At 43.6% G+C, this 17,177-nt stretch overlaps 2 protein-coding genes across 2 annotated transcripts in view; one reads left to right on the top strand and one right to left on the bottom strand.

Annotated features, from left to right (window-relative positions):
* LOC137313775 (synaptonemal complex protein 3-like) overlaps positions 1–4,132 on the top strand; it is a 33,882-nt gene extending 29,750 nt beyond the window's left edge. Inside the window, exons 6-8 of the mRNA XM_067979567.1 lie at positions 269–367; positions 1,876–1,980; positions 3,915–4,132. Of these exons, the coding sequence (XP_067835668.1) occupies positions 269–367; positions 1,876–1,980; positions 3,915–3,968 (258 nt within the window). The 3' untranslated portion in view covers positions 3,969–4,132. The remainder of the gene's footprint in view (positions 1–268; positions 368–1,875; positions 1,981–3,914) is intronic.
* Positions 4,133–5,067: 935 nt separating this feature from the next.
* Positions 5,068–17,177, bottom strand: part of LOC137313776 (choline/ethanolaminephosphotransferase 1-like) — a 41,720-nt gene continuing 29,610 nt past the window's right edge. Inside the window, exons 5-6 of the mRNA XM_067979568.1 lie at positions 16,449–16,574; positions 5,068–8,806 (exon numbers count right to left, since the gene is read on the bottom strand). Coding sequence (XP_067835669.1) covers positions 8,669–8,806; positions 16,449–16,574 — 264 coding nt within the window. The 3' untranslated portion in view covers positions 5,068–8,668. The remainder of the gene's footprint in view (positions 8,807–16,448; positions 16,575–17,177) is intronic.

The following is a 17,177-nucleotide window of genomic DNA, read 5'->3' as shown; positions in this document are numbered from 1 at the left end:
TGTCACTGAAGGGAGCCCCAGAACTGGGTGTGTCACTGAAGGGAGCCCCAGAACTAGGTGTGTCACTGAAGGGAGCCCCAGAACTGGGTGTGTCACTGAAGGGAGCCCCAGAACTGGGTGTGTCACTGAAGGGAGCCCCAGAACTGGGTGTGTCACTGAAGGGAGCCCCAGAACTGGGTGTGTGACACTACCTGGAAAGAAAGGTAGGGGACCGTTGAAGGGAGATAACCTGCAAAAACTGGCCTATTTCCATTTGTTTCTTCTGCAGAACATGTTTAGGCAGCAACAGAAGCTTTTCCAGCAGATGAGAGTGGTCCAGGGACAAAGATTGAAGAGCATCAAGCAGCTGTTTGACCAGTTCCTGAAGGTAAATCTTGAAAAGGGTTGGTGACCAAGGATTGTTTGCCAAAACACTTTTTTTATAATGCTGCATCAAACTCTGTAACAAAATATGTTGCCCTCACCTCAACAAAGAATCTATCTCCTTTATCTTTAGTTGAAAATTTTAATTTTTTGCTTGTCTATTCTCTTTCCCACCCCCCCGTGTGTGGGGTATGATTTCGTGGGTGCCAGTTCCCCTCTGGACCTTCACCCAAGTGGCCACTGTCACATTTGAGGCCTCAACTGAGATAAGAGAGCTCAATGCAAACCAGGAATGAACTTGGGATTTTCCTGGTCTGTATCATTGGATCCATTTGGATGGCCTGAAACTACTATAGTTATCATCTTGCTGATTGTTCGCAGATTGTGTATGGTCGACACTTCTTTATATAGTGCCTTTAAATTAGCAAAATGTTCCCAAGTATTCACAGTTGGTTAGGCCAAGTAAGAGAATTAGGGGAGGAGGTTGAAGGCAGAGTCAGATGCGTGGTGAGGAGGGCTGAAGCGGGGTGCATAGAGTGTGGGGCAAGATGGCTGTTGATATTGCTAATGGTAGAATATATAGAGAGGGGACCGGACAATAAACTAGAACTGGAAGAGCGGTGGGGGGGGAGCATAAAGGTCACTGAGCCATTGAAGGTCAGCTACATTGAGCTGATCAGTGAAGAGGACTTTGTGCGGGATAGGACGTAGGAGACAGAGTTCTGAATCATTTGGTGTCTGTTCAGAAGGGCAATGGAAAAGTTTAGCCATAAGGTGCTAAAAAGCGTGGGACAGGGGTGTCGGGGGACGAGGTTGCATGGTATGGGGTTGAGTTTGAGCAGGCATCGAGGAAGGGGAATGCAGTCAGACACGGGTGTGAAGTTTCTGGTGGGACCAAGCGGGGGGCTTTGGTCTTTGGTCTTGCTAGCCTAAAGCCGCAGTAGGTGCGGCTCATCCACATCTTGATGTCTGACAGGCAGTCAGACTGCACAGCCACAGTCGTGAAATCATAACTGGTGGTGGGGAGGTAAAGTTGGCATAAATGTGAGAGCTGACCCATGCTTATCACTACTGTCGCTGAGGGGCAGCATATAGATGAAGAATATGCAGCCAAGTAAATTTACTTCCCGATTGTACCAGGTTAGAAATGTAACGTATACAGTTCTGCATGATAACATACCGCTCCGCTTCAGTAAATGGTGTTATTTTGAGCATGCTAACATTGCAAACAATTCCCCTTCCACATAGGGATGAGAGGAGCTGCGGTGATAATGTTGAAAGTCCCAGAATAGATTACTGCTGGGCTGTCAGTGCACCTTGCAGATATTTCCTAACGGATTGGGTAACTGCTGATATATAAATTCATGAAGTTTCCAGTCAATATGGACTGTCAGCTGTTGGCCTGTGGGTGTTGTCCGGCCTGCGTGCACTGCATTATTGATTATTCTGAAGTTGTGCCATATCACGAATAAATGTGCAGATGAATTTTGATGCTCTTAATGTTACTCTTAGAATTTAGAGGAACTGGAGAAGAGCCACACAGAGCAGCAGTCGGCTGTACAGATTGAGCTACGCAAGGAGATGGCCCTCTTTCAGAAAAGGATTTTAATGGATACTGTAAGTAAAATTGTAATATTCTTTGATTTTAAAAGTGAGGTGGCTGTATTCAGATTGTTCAGTGCACACCTTTTTATATAGCTCAATCTGCCCAATTTCCCTATGGAAAACAAATGAAAGTGTGTGCAGAGCCTTAGCTCACTGCAGTTTTCCCCAGCGGTCTGTGCGTGGGTAGGACGTGTACCCGTGCGTGGGTAGGACGTGTACCCGTGCGTGGGTAGGACGTGTACCCGTGCGTGGGTAGGACGTGTACCCGTGCGTGGGTAGGACGTGTACCCGTGCGTGGGTAGGACGTGTACCCGTGCGTGGGTAGGACGTGTACCCGTGCGTGGGTAGGACGTGTACCCGTGCGTGGGTAGGACGTGTACCCGTGTGGGTAGGACGTGTACCCGTGTGGGTAGGACGTGTACCCGTGTGTGGGTAGGACGTGTACCAGTGTGGGTAGGACGTGTACCAGTGTGGGTAGGACGTGTACCCGTGCAAGGAACCACTGCTGGTGTGTGACACTACATTACATTTATACATGAGAAGTGCCCTACTTGGTTTCCAAATGAGAAATGTAAGGAATCTTACAACACCAGGTTATAGTCCAACTGTTTTATTTGAAAATCACAAGCTTTCGGAGGCTTTCTCCTTCGTCAGGTGAGCGACAGGAGAAAGCCTCCGAAAGCTTGTGATTTTCAAATAAAACAGTTGGACTATAACCTGGTGTTGTAAGATTCCTTACATTTGTCATCCCCAGTCCATCACCGGCATCTCCACATCATGGCTCCAAATGAGAACACAGTAATCCTCTTGTGATGTGCCAAAGAACGAATCGTGATGGTTGATCCTATTCAATAGCAAACTTCTCTGGGGAAAAATTGCAAACCTGATATCAAAGCAGCAGGTGCTATAATAATATTTGTCAGAAGGACCTCTGCCTGAACCATTTACGTGCCTCTTTCTCTTCGGGTGCTGATGTACTGCTGCATATTTCCAGTATTTTTTTAAAAAATGTTAAGTTTTTATTCTTCAACAGGGATCTATCCTGGCAATCATGGGGTGTTCCCAATTGGATACTGGATCACGCATTGTTCATAAATATTGGATACTGGGTCACGCGGTGGTCCCAATTGGATGCTGGATCACGCGGTGGTCCCAATTGGATGCTGGATCACGCGGTGTTCCCAATTGCTTCCCCTATTGATAGATGTTTTATTTGGTTTAAACACTACCCACCACCCCCCCCCTCCACTTTTCCCCAATAAAAGCAAGGGTAGAGAAATGTCTTAATACGTCCATGGCATTTTGTGCCAAATGGTTCCAGTCTTGCATCAGGAAATCTCCTTAAAAGAGATCATTCAATATGGTATGTCCTGAAAATTTGGATTTACCACTAAGATACAGCGCAGGCAGGCGACACTGCCTGCTCAATCGGCTCGCTTTCTGCACCGGCATGTAAGCAAGCTACAACATACAACACTTCCTTTAAACTGTCAAAATTAGTCAGGCAAATTTATCACACTTACGGCTGACTGATTTCTTCCAGTTCATTGGATAAAAATTAGAATGAATTGAAAACTCCATCATGTAGGTCAGAACATGGTGTACATATGTGGTAATTCCCAGCTGTCATGTCGTGACATCTCGTTGGGTTACAGCAGCAGGATGGCCAAATTATCACAAGCAGTCTGTACACACAGAATGGTAAACCCTGCAGCTGCTGCTGATTTACAAGGGGCTAAACGACATCATTCACAATAAACGTGAGGGAGAGTTACACTTCCAACACCCAGGCAGCTAATCTAAATAGTTAATATAAAGGGTCAGGGATGTGTACAAGCAGTGAGGGAAATCCTTTTATGGGTAATGTAGTTTAGAATCTTTTAGACAGAGTTTGAATTCTTGTCGATTGTAATGTGCACTCTCACTCTCTCTGCTCCAACGTGCAGCAACAGCAGGAGATGGCCACGGTGCGGAAGTCTCTACAATCCATGCTAATGTGATGTCATTCAGTGGACAGAAACTCTGCCGCCATTCTATTAAACAACTGATTATTTTGTTGTTGCAGCAGCAAACAACTCAGTTTATAGTTGAGATTTTAAAATGCTGGTTGGTTTTAAAACTGCCTTTGTGTTATTGTAGCAGTAAAGATTAAGCTCTTCGGTGCTCGCTCATTGTGTTGAAGTTGTTAACCAGAATAAAACAAACTCACTAATTTAATTCTGCTGCTTTTGTTTGCAATTCTAAACCCTCCCCTGCATATGCATTATAGTGCACAGTTCTGTACAGAAAGATAATTGCACCTGGAATTTCTTATGGACTTCTCTGCTGTCACTAATTTCAGCCTTAATATACATATACACACAGCTTCTGCCTAGCTCTGAAGCTCCAAGAATATTCCTGGTGGTGGTGGTAATGAGCAATGCAGTCATCATATGGTTCTGAAAGTGACAGTCTTGTCAAAATACTTTCTCCATCATCCATCTAAATAGAAAGTCAATCTGAGCTGGGGATGACCTGATCAGAATGGATATCAAGGGGCACAATCGCAATGAAGACAGTTCCTATTTTATCAGTATGATGCTAGGCACTTGCCATGATCAGCACTGAATGTAAAGGCATATCCCAGCTCTCCTGGTTACCAGTACAAGGGTTCATTGTGCACATGGGGGCCTGGCTCTCCAGGTTATTTTGTGAAGGAAATCTCATTTCAGTTTTTAGGAAGCAAACAACCTAAAGCTACATCACTGGCAGGCAGTGTGAATGGGTAACAGTGAAAAGGTTGTTTTAATTCTTGATATGTAGGCAACACAGGTATGGCCACATTTATTGCCCATCTCTAGTTGCAGAGGGCATTGAGTTACCCATGTAGTGTGGGACTGGAATCACATCTAGACCACTACACATAAGGGGCACGTTTCCATTGGATTTTTACAACATTCATGCTCATTTTTGGTACCGAAGACACTCCTGCCCATAGTGGAGTATGAGAAGAGGTCAGAGGCAAAGGAGCTGTGTTAGGGAGCAGCAAGAGATTTCACATTAGCAAATGGATTGGGTGTACATTAAATAATGAACAGAATTTGACCACAACATACACACTTATCATGAATAAAGCAATCTTTATTTACACCAGCACTTAGAATTTTTTTTATTTAAAAAGAACAGAAAATTACAATTAAGCATGAAGAATAAAATCAAGAGGCTCATCAGTTACACTAGAAGGCAAAAAGAAGTGAGAACCATCTGTATGTTCAAACAAGATTTGTGCAAAAAAAAATGGATGAAATTTCCATTATATCCAGTTGCTCCAAGTGAATGGGGCTGGTAGTTTAGAGGGCCTGTTATACAACATCTCATTGGATTATTCCTGCTCCATTTATCAAATTATTCCTGTTACAACACCTTATGCAGAAACAGTTGAGCCCAAGAAAAGGGGTGAGAGAAATGCTTTGGTTCATTTTTTAAAATCATATCTGGCATTTGGAAATGTGGTGAGAGATGGGGCTGTGGCTGGGTTTGTGATGTGAGGAGTGCAGCCTCACCATGAACTAATCAAACAAAGTGAACCCTTTTGTGTTGTACTCAAATTACATAATACACAAGCAGTGACCCAGAGATTCAGAAATGGAGACAAAGATCTCCCCCACCCACCACCAGATATATTTGAAAAAATACAGGACAGCCCTGCACTTTACACAAAGGGTTTATAAAATACTGTCAGGAATCCAGTCATAATACTTGTGTGGCAACTCTTCAATGTTATTGCAAGGTGACATCCCAGTGTAAAGAGTGCTGATGCCATGGACAGTAGTGATTTCAGGCATTTTTAACAGATAACTGGCTTAGTGTGTGCCCAACACCCCTTACTACAATGCAAGATATCAATTCACGTAACAGAAATTCTTAAAGGCCAAAGATGCTGAAGTCATTTACTGTCCTTTAAAATCACTTCAAAAGCTCAGGACCCACTGCATACATGACTATAGTGCACATCCCATCCCCATTCCTCTCAGCCACAGCCCTGTGCTATTCACAATACTGGGAGCAGTATATGCTTTGTAAATGCATGTTTATCAAAATAATCACATATGCAAGAAAAATTAGCCACCCGTTGTTTTGAACCCAGAGGTCTTTACTGGCAAAGCTGAAACCCTCATGGATCGAACTTCACAAGGGAAAGCAGATGAAGAACAAGCCTGTGTTCTCCACAGAGTTAGTGCCTGATAAGAGTTTGCATCATTTTCCAACTAAGCCAAGGCTCCCTGGTATCAAAAGAAATATTAGTAACAAAATTGACATGTTTAGCCCAGAGATGCAATGTACCTTTGATTCTACCCATTGCCAGTTTTCCTTACATGGCATTTCCTTATCAAAAACATAAGAGCAAGTATATGGCACAGCTCCTAATGAACACAAGCAGCTTGTACACAGGGACGGGTTAACTTTATAGCACTGGTCCTCTATGCTATAGGACTACAGGCAAAGATTTGTGCTGGTACAGGGACTGGCCCACTGTTTCTCCCATTAGTTCCCCAGATCTGTAAATTTTAGCACCAAGCTACGATGACAAAAGATTGGGAGCTTTGACTGATGCCACTGAAAAAATACATTTGCTGTGCACCAAGAGTTAGAACTATAGGATCTCTCGTTACAGCAGCAGATTTTTCGTGTGGGGTTCTGCTTTTCTGCAAGTCGTCATCTTTCACAAGACTGACACAGCCAAAAGGAGTGCACCTCAAGGCAGCAATGTGCCAGCGTACAACAGCACAAATCCATCCCAGACACAGGAACGGATCACACTTCATTAACCAAATAAGTGGGAAGTACTCTAGAGTTGAACAAACCCTAAGTTAACAGTGTCAGGTAGTGCGGGCTGCATGTTGTGGGGTGTTTACTGAAAATGAGAAGCAATGTTTCCTGTCTGAAGCTCTCGCCACTTCGATATTTGAAGCCTTTTCAGCAGCTACCAGTGTGTCTATTTCTGACTGGAAAAGCTTGTGCTGTCCCTGAAGACACACTCTGCAGGTTTTAGCATCGGATCGTGGTCCCTCATCTCCATACCAGAGCAGCATGTATCAGAGAGCACAGTAACTCTCAGATGCAAGGCATTAGTATCTGCACAATTGCCATTAACCAGACAGTTGAACACTTCAGTTTGATTACATCCATCTGTGAGGTAAAGGCCGACAGGCACAAAGTCAGACAGATAAAACATTCTCTGCAACGCAGAAGGTCAACTGCAATCTCAACGTTGTGCAGGTCACTTTTTAATACAAGAGTACTGACTCATTACCTACACGCAGAAAGGAGCCCTTCATTGCAGCACAGTGATGTGAAGGATGGTCCTACAAGACTGGTGATAAGCAGGTATATATGGCCAGGTTAGACACTACAGCTCACAGCTTCCAGCTCAGCAGCTAATTTCCTCATTGGCAGAAAGCCACAAGCTTTAGGCACAAGTTGCAGTTACTGCATAGGTTTCCAGTAATATCAGTGTTTAACCCTATTAAGCATTCTACAATCAGTGCATCCACGAGCATTGGTCAAGAGGGAAACACATACTCTTCATTTCAAGGCGAGTGGAGAAAATTTGATTTATTCAAATTCCCCAAAGTGAAAACTGCTCAGTGCAGGTTCTTCAGTGAATGTTACTGGTTCATTCCATTAATGGCAGCACAAGCTTGGAAACTAGTCAGGAAGGTGTGAGCTTAACTTCAAGGGACAAATCTATGGGGCATGGGTCACTAGGTCCTCTATACAACGATTTTTGAAACCAAGCACTATTTTTGTTAAAATTAACAGAAGGTTGTGGTTATTTACTCCTTTACATGGAAGTGTGTAGCAAATAAAGCGCAGCAAGCAAAATGGACACGCAACACGCCAAAATCTGCTTCTTAAAGTGCCAGTCCAGCCCAAACAAGGCCCTTCCCTTTAATTACACACCCCTGTACAGTCTGAACAGTTAACAGCAGCATCTCAGACAGCTCGCAAACAGCTTTCCTGTGTAATCGGGACATATACTGCAAACAGTGCATTACAAAACCTTTTATAATCCACAGGTGCTAGTGCTTCACTCACCCCTTTTGAAATTTAAAAAAAGACCCCATTGGGTTTTAAAGGGCATTGCCCAAACGACCAGGTTTTGTAGTTCCCGTAGCCCACCCACCTCACAGCTACTGCTCCGTGAGGTTCCAGCTTGGCACGAAACACCTTTCCCCCCGTCCCCCTCCTCCCCATCAATGCTCACCTGCAATATGGCTCGTCTGGTTAAGTTGCAGGAACTTCTGTTAAGCTCACTCCCAAACCTCGAGCGCTGTACCAGGCCCGTGGATGGTCAGTAGCTCGATCAAACCAAAAGGGCTCAAGACAAGACAGAACGCACCTCATGAAAGCGACAGTGCGCTGTGTTCTTGTTCAGGTCAATACGGAGCAGACGCATATGTTGCTTCCCGACCTGCCACTGTTAGAGAGACGTGCACGCAGGAGCGAAACAATCCTTCCCACCATGGTCTGCTAGTTTAGGAGTGTTAGCCTTCATTCAGAAACTGAGGTTTAAACAAAACAAAAAAAAAGTGCACACAATGATTGAACCATAAGTTAATAATTTGTTCACTTTTTCTCCCATTTCCATATTTTTCTCTCTATGTACATTCCTCCAATCGTGTCCTGGGGTTTTCACTAATCGAGCAGAGTGGTTAAGTCACTTGTGATGGTTCTGCTCCTGGGAGTTCACTGGTGAGGAGAGGGAGCTGATTTTGAAGATGTTAATGTGAAGGTGGGAGGCTATCTGATTGCAGACACCCACAGAGTAACGGATTAGATCAATGAGAGACCAGACCTGTGGACCAAAGCGGAGAAGAGTCAATGAGGAAACGCGTGCAGTGCCCCTCAGTCACTGGACGCAGCCCTACACAGATCTGTGCCACCACCATTCCAGTCTGATGCCAAGGTGAGAGAAATCCCTCGATCTCAAGCTGCATCTACAATCTCGAGGCAATCAAAACTTTTATAAAGAATGGAGTCCACCCAGTGCAGAGGAATCCCGGAGAACAAGCAGCACCGAGGAATATCCCACCACAGGAAGCAGCATAAGCCCCCGGAATGGAAAATCTAAATGCCGCCCCCCCTTCACATCAGCTTGAATGTTCCCAATAACAAACTCCCTAGAATCAGGAGTGCCTGCTCTTGGATTAGAGATGAGCATTGGTCAAACTACTCACTCGGATCCTGTGGGAGATACAACTACATCTGCACAAAACAGCATCAGCTAACGGCACAGATCCAGACCCCCCCACCAAGGACATAGGATCAGGAGTAAACTGTTCAGCTTCTCCAGCCTGCTCCACCATTCAATTAGATCATGGCTGATCTGCACCTTAACTCTATTTACCTATCATAGCGCCATATCCCGATACCCTTACCCAACAAAAATCTATCGAGCTCAGTCTTAAAAGATCCAGTTGTCCCCGGCATCCACAGCCTTTTGGAGGTTGTGTGGGAGGGGGGGGGGGGGAGGGAGAGGAAGAGAGTTCCAGATGTCCACTAACCTTTTTGAGTGGAAAAGTGCTTCCTGATTTCCCTCCTAAATGGTCTAGCTCTAATTTTAAAATTATTCCCCCTTGTTCTGGATTCCCCTTCCAGAGGGGATAGTTTTTCCTGCATCCACCCTATCAAATCCTTTAAACATTTTAAACACCTCAATTAGATCACCCTTTAATCTTCTATACTCAAGGGAATACAAGTCTAGTCTATGCAACCTATCCTCATAATTTAACCCTTTTAGCCCTGGTATCATTCTGCTGAATCTGCGCTGCACCCCCTCTAAGGTCCATATATCCTTCCTGAGGTGCGGTGCCCAGAACTGAACACATTCTCCAGATGGGGTCTGACCAGAGCTCAGTACAGCTGGAACATAACTTCCTCCCATTTGTATTCCAGCCCTAGAGATAAAGGCCAACATTCCATTCACCTTTTTGATTCATTTTTGTACCTGTGCACTGCTCTTAGTGATGTGTACTTGGACTCCCAAATATCTCTTGCTCCTCCACAGTTCCTAGTTTCTCACCATTTAGAAAATACTTTGATTTCTATTTTAGATCTAAAGTGGATGACCTCACACTTGCCCACACTGAACTCCATTTGCCAGTTTTGCCCACAACCTTAATCTATGTCCCTTTGCAACTTACTGCTCCCATCTGCACTATTTATTGTCCCTCCTAACAAGAGAGTCATCTGTAAATTTGGATATACAATTCTCTATTCCTTCATCCAAGTCAATATATATGAGGGACATCACCCACTTGTCACATGCCATGTATCGGAGTACATTCCCTTTATCCCTACTCTCCGTCTATCCCCCAAATTCCCAAACCAAGTAAAAAGGCTACCTTCATTTTTGCCAATAATCTCTTGCATGGAACCTTATTGAATGCCTTCTGGAAGTCCACATAGACAACATCCATAGACTCTCTCTTGTCTATCTCAGTGACCTCCCCAAAAAATTAAACTAGATTAGTCACACATGACTTACGCTTAAATCCATGCTGGCTGTCTGATCAGTTCATATTTGTTCATGCTCAGTCATTATCTCTAATGACAGATCCTAGTAGCTTCCCCACAACCAGCATTAAACTGACAGGCCTGTAGTTATTTAGTTTCTCTCCCAGCCTTATAATGGAGTGATGTTAAAAAAAATTTCCACTCTAATGACACAATTCCCAAATCAAGAGAGATTGGAAAGATCATAACTATCGCTTTTGCAATTTCCTAATCTACTTCCTTTTAATACCCTGGAGATTTATCTATTTTAAGTCCCATTATTTTCTCCATTACCATTTTGTTACTTATACTGAATCTAGTAAATTCCTCCTTGATTTATTTTCATCCATCACTGGTATTTTATCCTCATCCTCTTATGAAAACAGATACAAAGTACTGGCTTAATAAATCTGCCATTACCTTCTTGTCCATTACAGTATCGTCTGCACCTGTCTTTAATGGGCCCACATCTTTGTTAGTCACTCTTACTTAATATATTCATAAAAACTTTTATTAGCCTTTATATTACTTGCAAGTTTTTTTCCATATTCCTTTTTGCAGCTTGAATATTTTCTTTGTGTCCCTTTGTTGTTTTCTATATTTCTCCCAGTCCTCTGGATCACCACTTTTCTTGCCATTTGTGTAAGTTACTCCCTTTAGTTTTATACGGTGTCTTACCTCACACGTTGACCATGTTTGCTCGACTGTACAACTGAACGTTTGCTCTTATGGGGTATGTATTGTACTAAATGCATCTTGGAATACCTCCCACTGTTTTTCTGTAGGTTTACCTGTTAACAGCTCAGTCCAGTTTAACGTGTTCAGCTCACGTCTCGTTCCTTCAAAGTCAGCCTTACTGCAGTTTAAAACCTTGGCTAGTGTGGGATCTTTCTCCTTCTCGACCTTAATGTCAAACTCTCAGGGATGGGGGACTTCAGTTATGTGGAGAGACTGGAGAAGTTGGGATTGTTCTCCTTTGAGCAGAGAAAGTTAAGAGGCGATTTGATAGAGATTTTCAAAATCATGAACAGTTTTGACAGAGTAAATAAGGTGAAACTGTTTCCAGTGGCAGAAGGGTCGGTAACCAGAGGATTTAAGGTGATTGGCAAAAGAACCAAAGGCAACATGAGGAAGCATTTTTTTTTGTTATAATCTGTAACGCACTGCCTGAAAGGGCGGTGGAAGCAGGTTCAATCATAACTTTCAAAAGCAAATTGGATAAACACTTGAAGGGAATTAATTTACAGGGCTAAGGGGAAGGAACAGGGGAATGGGACTAATTGGACAGCTCTTTCAAAAAGCCAGCACAGGCATGATGGGCCGAATGGCCTCCTTCTGTGCTGTACCATACTATGACTATGATACTATGTTAGTCATTGTTTGCAAGGTGCTCCCTTACTGTCAGATTATTTATTAATTCTGGCTCGTTACTCATTACTAAGTCTAGTATGGCCTGTTCACTTGTAGCTTCTAAAACATATTGTTTCAGAAAACTGGCCTGGATACATTCTAGATATTCACTACTTGTATTACTTGAGCTGTTTTGCATCTCCCAGTCTGTGTGAAAATTAACATCTCCCACTATAACCACTTTGCCTTTGTTACAAGCTTCTCTGATCGTGCCTCCCCCCTTCACCAGGCCCACGGCCCATTCCAGCTCACCTCTCTTCACCAGAGCCCCATTGCAGGTGATTCGCTGGCTACGACTGAATAGATAATAACTTTAGCGGAGGTTTGGCCTGGTGAGCTGGGGAAGGAAGTGGCAGAGGCAGCTGAACGGATGGTCTCAATCTTAGTGACAATTCCTCGCACTTTTCATTGGAGAGGTGATGTCAGGAAGCACTAATTCACACAAAGAGTGGTGGAAATCTGGAACTCTCTTGCCCCAAAAAGCTGAAGGTGAGGGGTCAATTGAAAATGTCAAAACTGAGATTGATAGATTTTTGTTGGATAAGGGTATAAGGGTTATGGAACCAAGGCAGGTCGATGGAGTTAAGATATAGATCAGCCATGATCTAACTGAATGTGGAATAGGCTCGAAGGGCTGAATGGCCGCCTCCTGTTCCTATGAGTGGCTGTGGATCAAGAATCCGGTTAGTGTCATAATATCTACAGATACATAGAATTACACAATGTACAGCACAGAAACGGACCAGTCTATGCCTGTGTTTATGCTCCATACGAGTCCCCTCCCTCCCCCCCCCCCCCCCCCAATCTAAGCCTATCACGATCCCCTTCTATTCCTTTCTCCCTCATGTTTGTTTAGCTTCCCCTTAAATGCATCAATGCTATTTGCCTCAACTACTCCTTGTGAAAGCAAGTTTCACATTCCAACCACTCTCTGGGTAAAGAAGTTTCTCCTGAATTCTTTATTGGATTTATTAGTAACTATCATATAGAATTATAAAATGATACAGCATAGGAGGCCACCATTCGGTCCATCGTGCCTGCTCTTTGAAAGAGCTATTCAATTAGTCCCACTCCTGTCTTCACTAAAGAGGATGCTGCCAATGTCACAGTAAAGGACGAGGTAATAGCGATATTGGATAGAATAAAAATAGAAGGAGGTACTTAAAAGGTTGGCAGTGCTCAAAGTAGAAAAGTCACCCAGTCTGGATGGGATGCATCCTAGGTTACTGAGGAAAGGGTGGAAATTGGCCACAATCTTCCAATCCTCCTTAGATTATGGGGGCTGTGCCAGAGAACTGGAGGATTGCAAATGTTATACCCCTGTTCAAAAAAAGGGGGATAAACCCAGCAATTACAGACCAGTCAGCCTAACATCGGTGGTGGGGAAACGTTTAGAGGCAATGATCCGGGGCAAAATTAATTGGTACTTGGGAAAAGAATGGGCTAATAAATGAAAGTCAGCATGGATTTGTTCAAGGAAAATCATGTTTGAGTTCTTTGATGAAGTAACGGAGGGTTGATGAGGGTAGTGCGGTGGTTGATGTATATATGGACTTTCAAAAGGCATTTGATAAAGTACTACATAATAGACTTGTTAGTAAAATTAATGCCCATGGGATTAAAAAGGACAGTGGCAGCGTGGATACAAAATTGGCTAAGGGACAGACAGCAGAGAGGAGTGGTGAATGGTTATTTTTCAGACTGGAGGGCAGGGGTGTTCCCCAGGGGTCAGTATTAGGACCACTGCTCTTTTTGATATAAATTAACGACCTGGACTTAGGAATAGGAGGGTATAATTTCAAAGTTTGCAGACGACACGAAACTTGGAAATGTAGTAAACAATGAGGAGAATAGTAACAGACTTCAAGAGGACACAAACAGATGAATGGGCAGACACATGGCAGATGAAATTTAACGCAGAGAAGTGTGAAGTGATACATTTTGGTAGGAAGAATGAGGAGAGGCAAAATAAACAAAATGGTACAATTTTAAAGGGAGTGCAGGAACAGAGAGACCGGGGGGTGTATGTAGACAAATCTTTGAAGGTGGCAGGACACGTTAAGAAGGCTGTTAAAGCCAAGGATCCCATATGCTTTTTGATTAATAGAGGCATATAGAGTACGAAAGCGAGGAAGTTATGCTAAACCTTTACAAAACACCGGTTAGGCCTCAGCTGGAGTATTGTGTTCAATTCTGGGCACCACACTTTAGGAAAGAGGTCAAGGCCTTAGAGAGGGTGCAGAGGAGATTTACTAGAATAGTACCAGGGATGAGGGACTTCAGTTATGTGGATAGACTGGAGAAGCCACATAAAAGATTATTGCTCAAGATAAAGAATCACTGGATTGGGGGTAATATTCTAGCATGGGTGGAGGATTGGTTATCGAACAGGAAGCAGAGAGTTGGGATAAATGGTTCATTCTCGGACTGGCAACCAGTAGCCAGTGGTGTTCCGCAGGGGTCGGTGCTGGGTCACCAACTCTTTACAATCTATATTAACGATTTGGAGGAGGGGACCGAGTGTAACATATCAAAGTGTGCAGATGATACAAAGATGGGAGGGAAAGTAGAGAGTGAGGAGGACATAAAAAACCTACAAGGGGATATGGACAGGCTGGGTGAGTGGGCGGAGATTTGGCAGATGCAATACAATATTGGAAAATGTGAGGTTATGCACTTTGGCAGGAAAAATCAGAGAGCAAGTTATTATCTTAATGGCGAGAAACTGGAAAGTACTGCAGTACAAAGGGATCTGGGGGTCCGAGTGCAAGAAAATCAAAAAGTTAGTATGCAGGTGATCAAGAAGGCCAACGGAATGTTGGCTTTTATTGCTAGGGGGATAGAATATAAAAACAGGGAAGTATTGCTGCAGTTATATAAGGTATTGGTGAGACCGCACCTGGAATACTGCATACAGTTTTGGTGTCCATACTTAAGAAAAGACATACTTGCTCTCGAGGCAGTACAAAAAAGGTTCACTCGGTTAATCCCGGGGATGAGGGGGTGGACATATTGAGGAGAGGTTGAGTAGATTGGGACTCTACTCATTGGAGTTCAGAAGAATGAGAGGCGATCTTATTGAAACATATAAGATTGTGAAGGGGCTTGATCGGGTGGATGCGGTAAGGATGTTCCCAAGGATGGGTGAAACTAGAACTAGGGGGCATATTCTTAGAATAAGGGGCTGCTCTTTCAAAACTGAGATGAGGAGAAACTTCTTCACTCAGAGTGTAGTAGGTCTGTGGAATTTGCTGCCCCAGGAAGCTGTGGAAGCTACATCATTAAATAAATTTAAAACAGAAATAGACAGTTTCCTAGAAGTAAAGGGAATTCGGGGTTATGGGGAGCGGGCAGGAAATTGGACATGAATTTAGATTTGAGGTTAGGATCAGATCAGCCATGATCTTATTGAATGGCGGAGCAGGCTCGAGGGGCCGATTGGCCTACTCCTGCTCCTATTTCTTATGTTCTAAGCTGGGATTGTTCTCCTTAGAACAGGAGGTTAAGAGATCAAAATCATGAACGGTTTTGATAAGAGTAAATAAGGAGAAACTATTTCCAGCAGCAGAAGGATCAGTAACCAGAGGACACAGATTTAAGGTGATTGGCAAAAGAGCCAGAGGCGACATGAGGAAATAAAATTTTATGCAGTGAGTTGTGATGATCTGGAATGCGCTGCCTGAAAGGGCGGTGGAAGCAGATTCAGTAGTGACTTTCAAAAGGGAATTGGATAAATACTTGAAGGGAAAATATTTGCAGGGCTACGTGGAAAAAGCAGGGGAATGGGACTAATTAGACAGCTCTACCAAAAAGCTGACACAGGCACGATGGGCCGAATGATACAGCACGGGAGATGGCCATTCTATGATTCACTCCCCTGCTTTTTCCACATAGCCCTGTAAATTTTTTCCCTTCAAATATTTATTCAATTCCCTTTTGAAAGTTATTATTGAACGTGCTTTGACCATCCTCTCGGGCAGTGAATTCCAGATCATAACTCGCTGCAGAAAATTTTTTCCCCCTCACGTCGCCTCTGGTTCTTTTGCCAATTACCTTATATTTATGGCCCCTAGTTCTGGTCTCCCCCACAAGTGGAAACATCTCTACGACTATATCAAACCCCTTCATAATCTTAAAGACCTCTATCAGGTCACCCTTCAGTCCCTTTTCTAGAGAAAAAAGCCCCAGCCTGTTAAATCTTTCCTGATAAGATGATGCCAGAACGGAGGTTATACCTAATAAATCTTTTTTGCACCCTCTCCAGTGCCTCTGTATCCTTTGTAATAATTTTTTGGATACATGTCAGAAAATATCATGGAGCCAGTTTTATATCCACACTGGGAAATGCCTGCCTGCTTTTTGGTAGCAGGAGGTTAGAAAAGTGCAACTGTTGGGAGAAATCTGTTCACAAACTGCCCAGCTAATGATTTGAGCAGATGGCCAGATTTAGAAGCATCTGAAAGTAACACAAATTAAACAGGTTGAGGCAGGACAGGTGAGACAGGTTACTGCCTCTGCAGCTCTCTACTTACCAAAGCAATCCAGAGCACCAAGTACTCATTTATAAAACTGTTGAAGTATTGGTCCAGGAAGAGGAGCCCTGGGCCGATGAAGGCAGTGTCCTGCAAATGCATCTCACTTTTTGTCATATGAGCCACCTGAAATCAGGAGAATCTGTTTACTGCGCCTGGAACGGGTTTAAAATAACACTCTCCAGTTCAAAGATCAGCTGAGCAACACCATTAGATTAATACACACAAACTTGCATTTACATAGCACTTTTCACAACCTCAGGACGTCCCAAAGTGCTTCAGTCAAATAAGTATTTTTGAAGCGTAGTCACTGTTGTAGGAAATGCAGCAATCAATTTGTAAACTGCAAGATCCCACCAACAGCAATAAGATAATGACCAGACGATCTGTTTTAGTGATGTTGGATGAGTGATAAATATTGGCCACGACACCAGGAGAACTCCCCTGCTCTTCATCAAATAGTGCCATGGGATCTTATACATTCACCTGAGGGGGCAGATGGGGCCTCAGTTCAATGTCTCAATCGAAAGACAGCACCTCCAATATTGCAGCTCTCCCTCAGTGCTGCACTGGAGCGTCAGCCTGGATTATGGACTCAAGTCTCTGGAGTGGGACTTGAGCCCACGACCTTCTGACTCAGAGGTGAGAGAACTACCAACTGAGCCACAGCTGACATGTTCAATACACGAGGCAAATCAGGCTCAAATACAGTTTGCATCATAAGATTGC

This window comes from Heptranchias perlo, unplaced genomic scaffold (assembly GCF_035084215.1).
Source record: "Heptranchias perlo isolate sHepPer1 unplaced genomic scaffold, sHepPer1.hap1 HAP1_SCAFFOLD_481, whole genome shotgun sequence".
NCBI classification, from domain to species: Eukaryota; Metazoa; Chordata; class Chondrichthyes; order Hexanchiformes; family Hexanchidae; genus Heptranchias; species Heptranchias perlo.
Note: the sequence above shows the minus strand (reverse complement) of the source record. Positions and strands in the feature narration are given on the sequence as shown.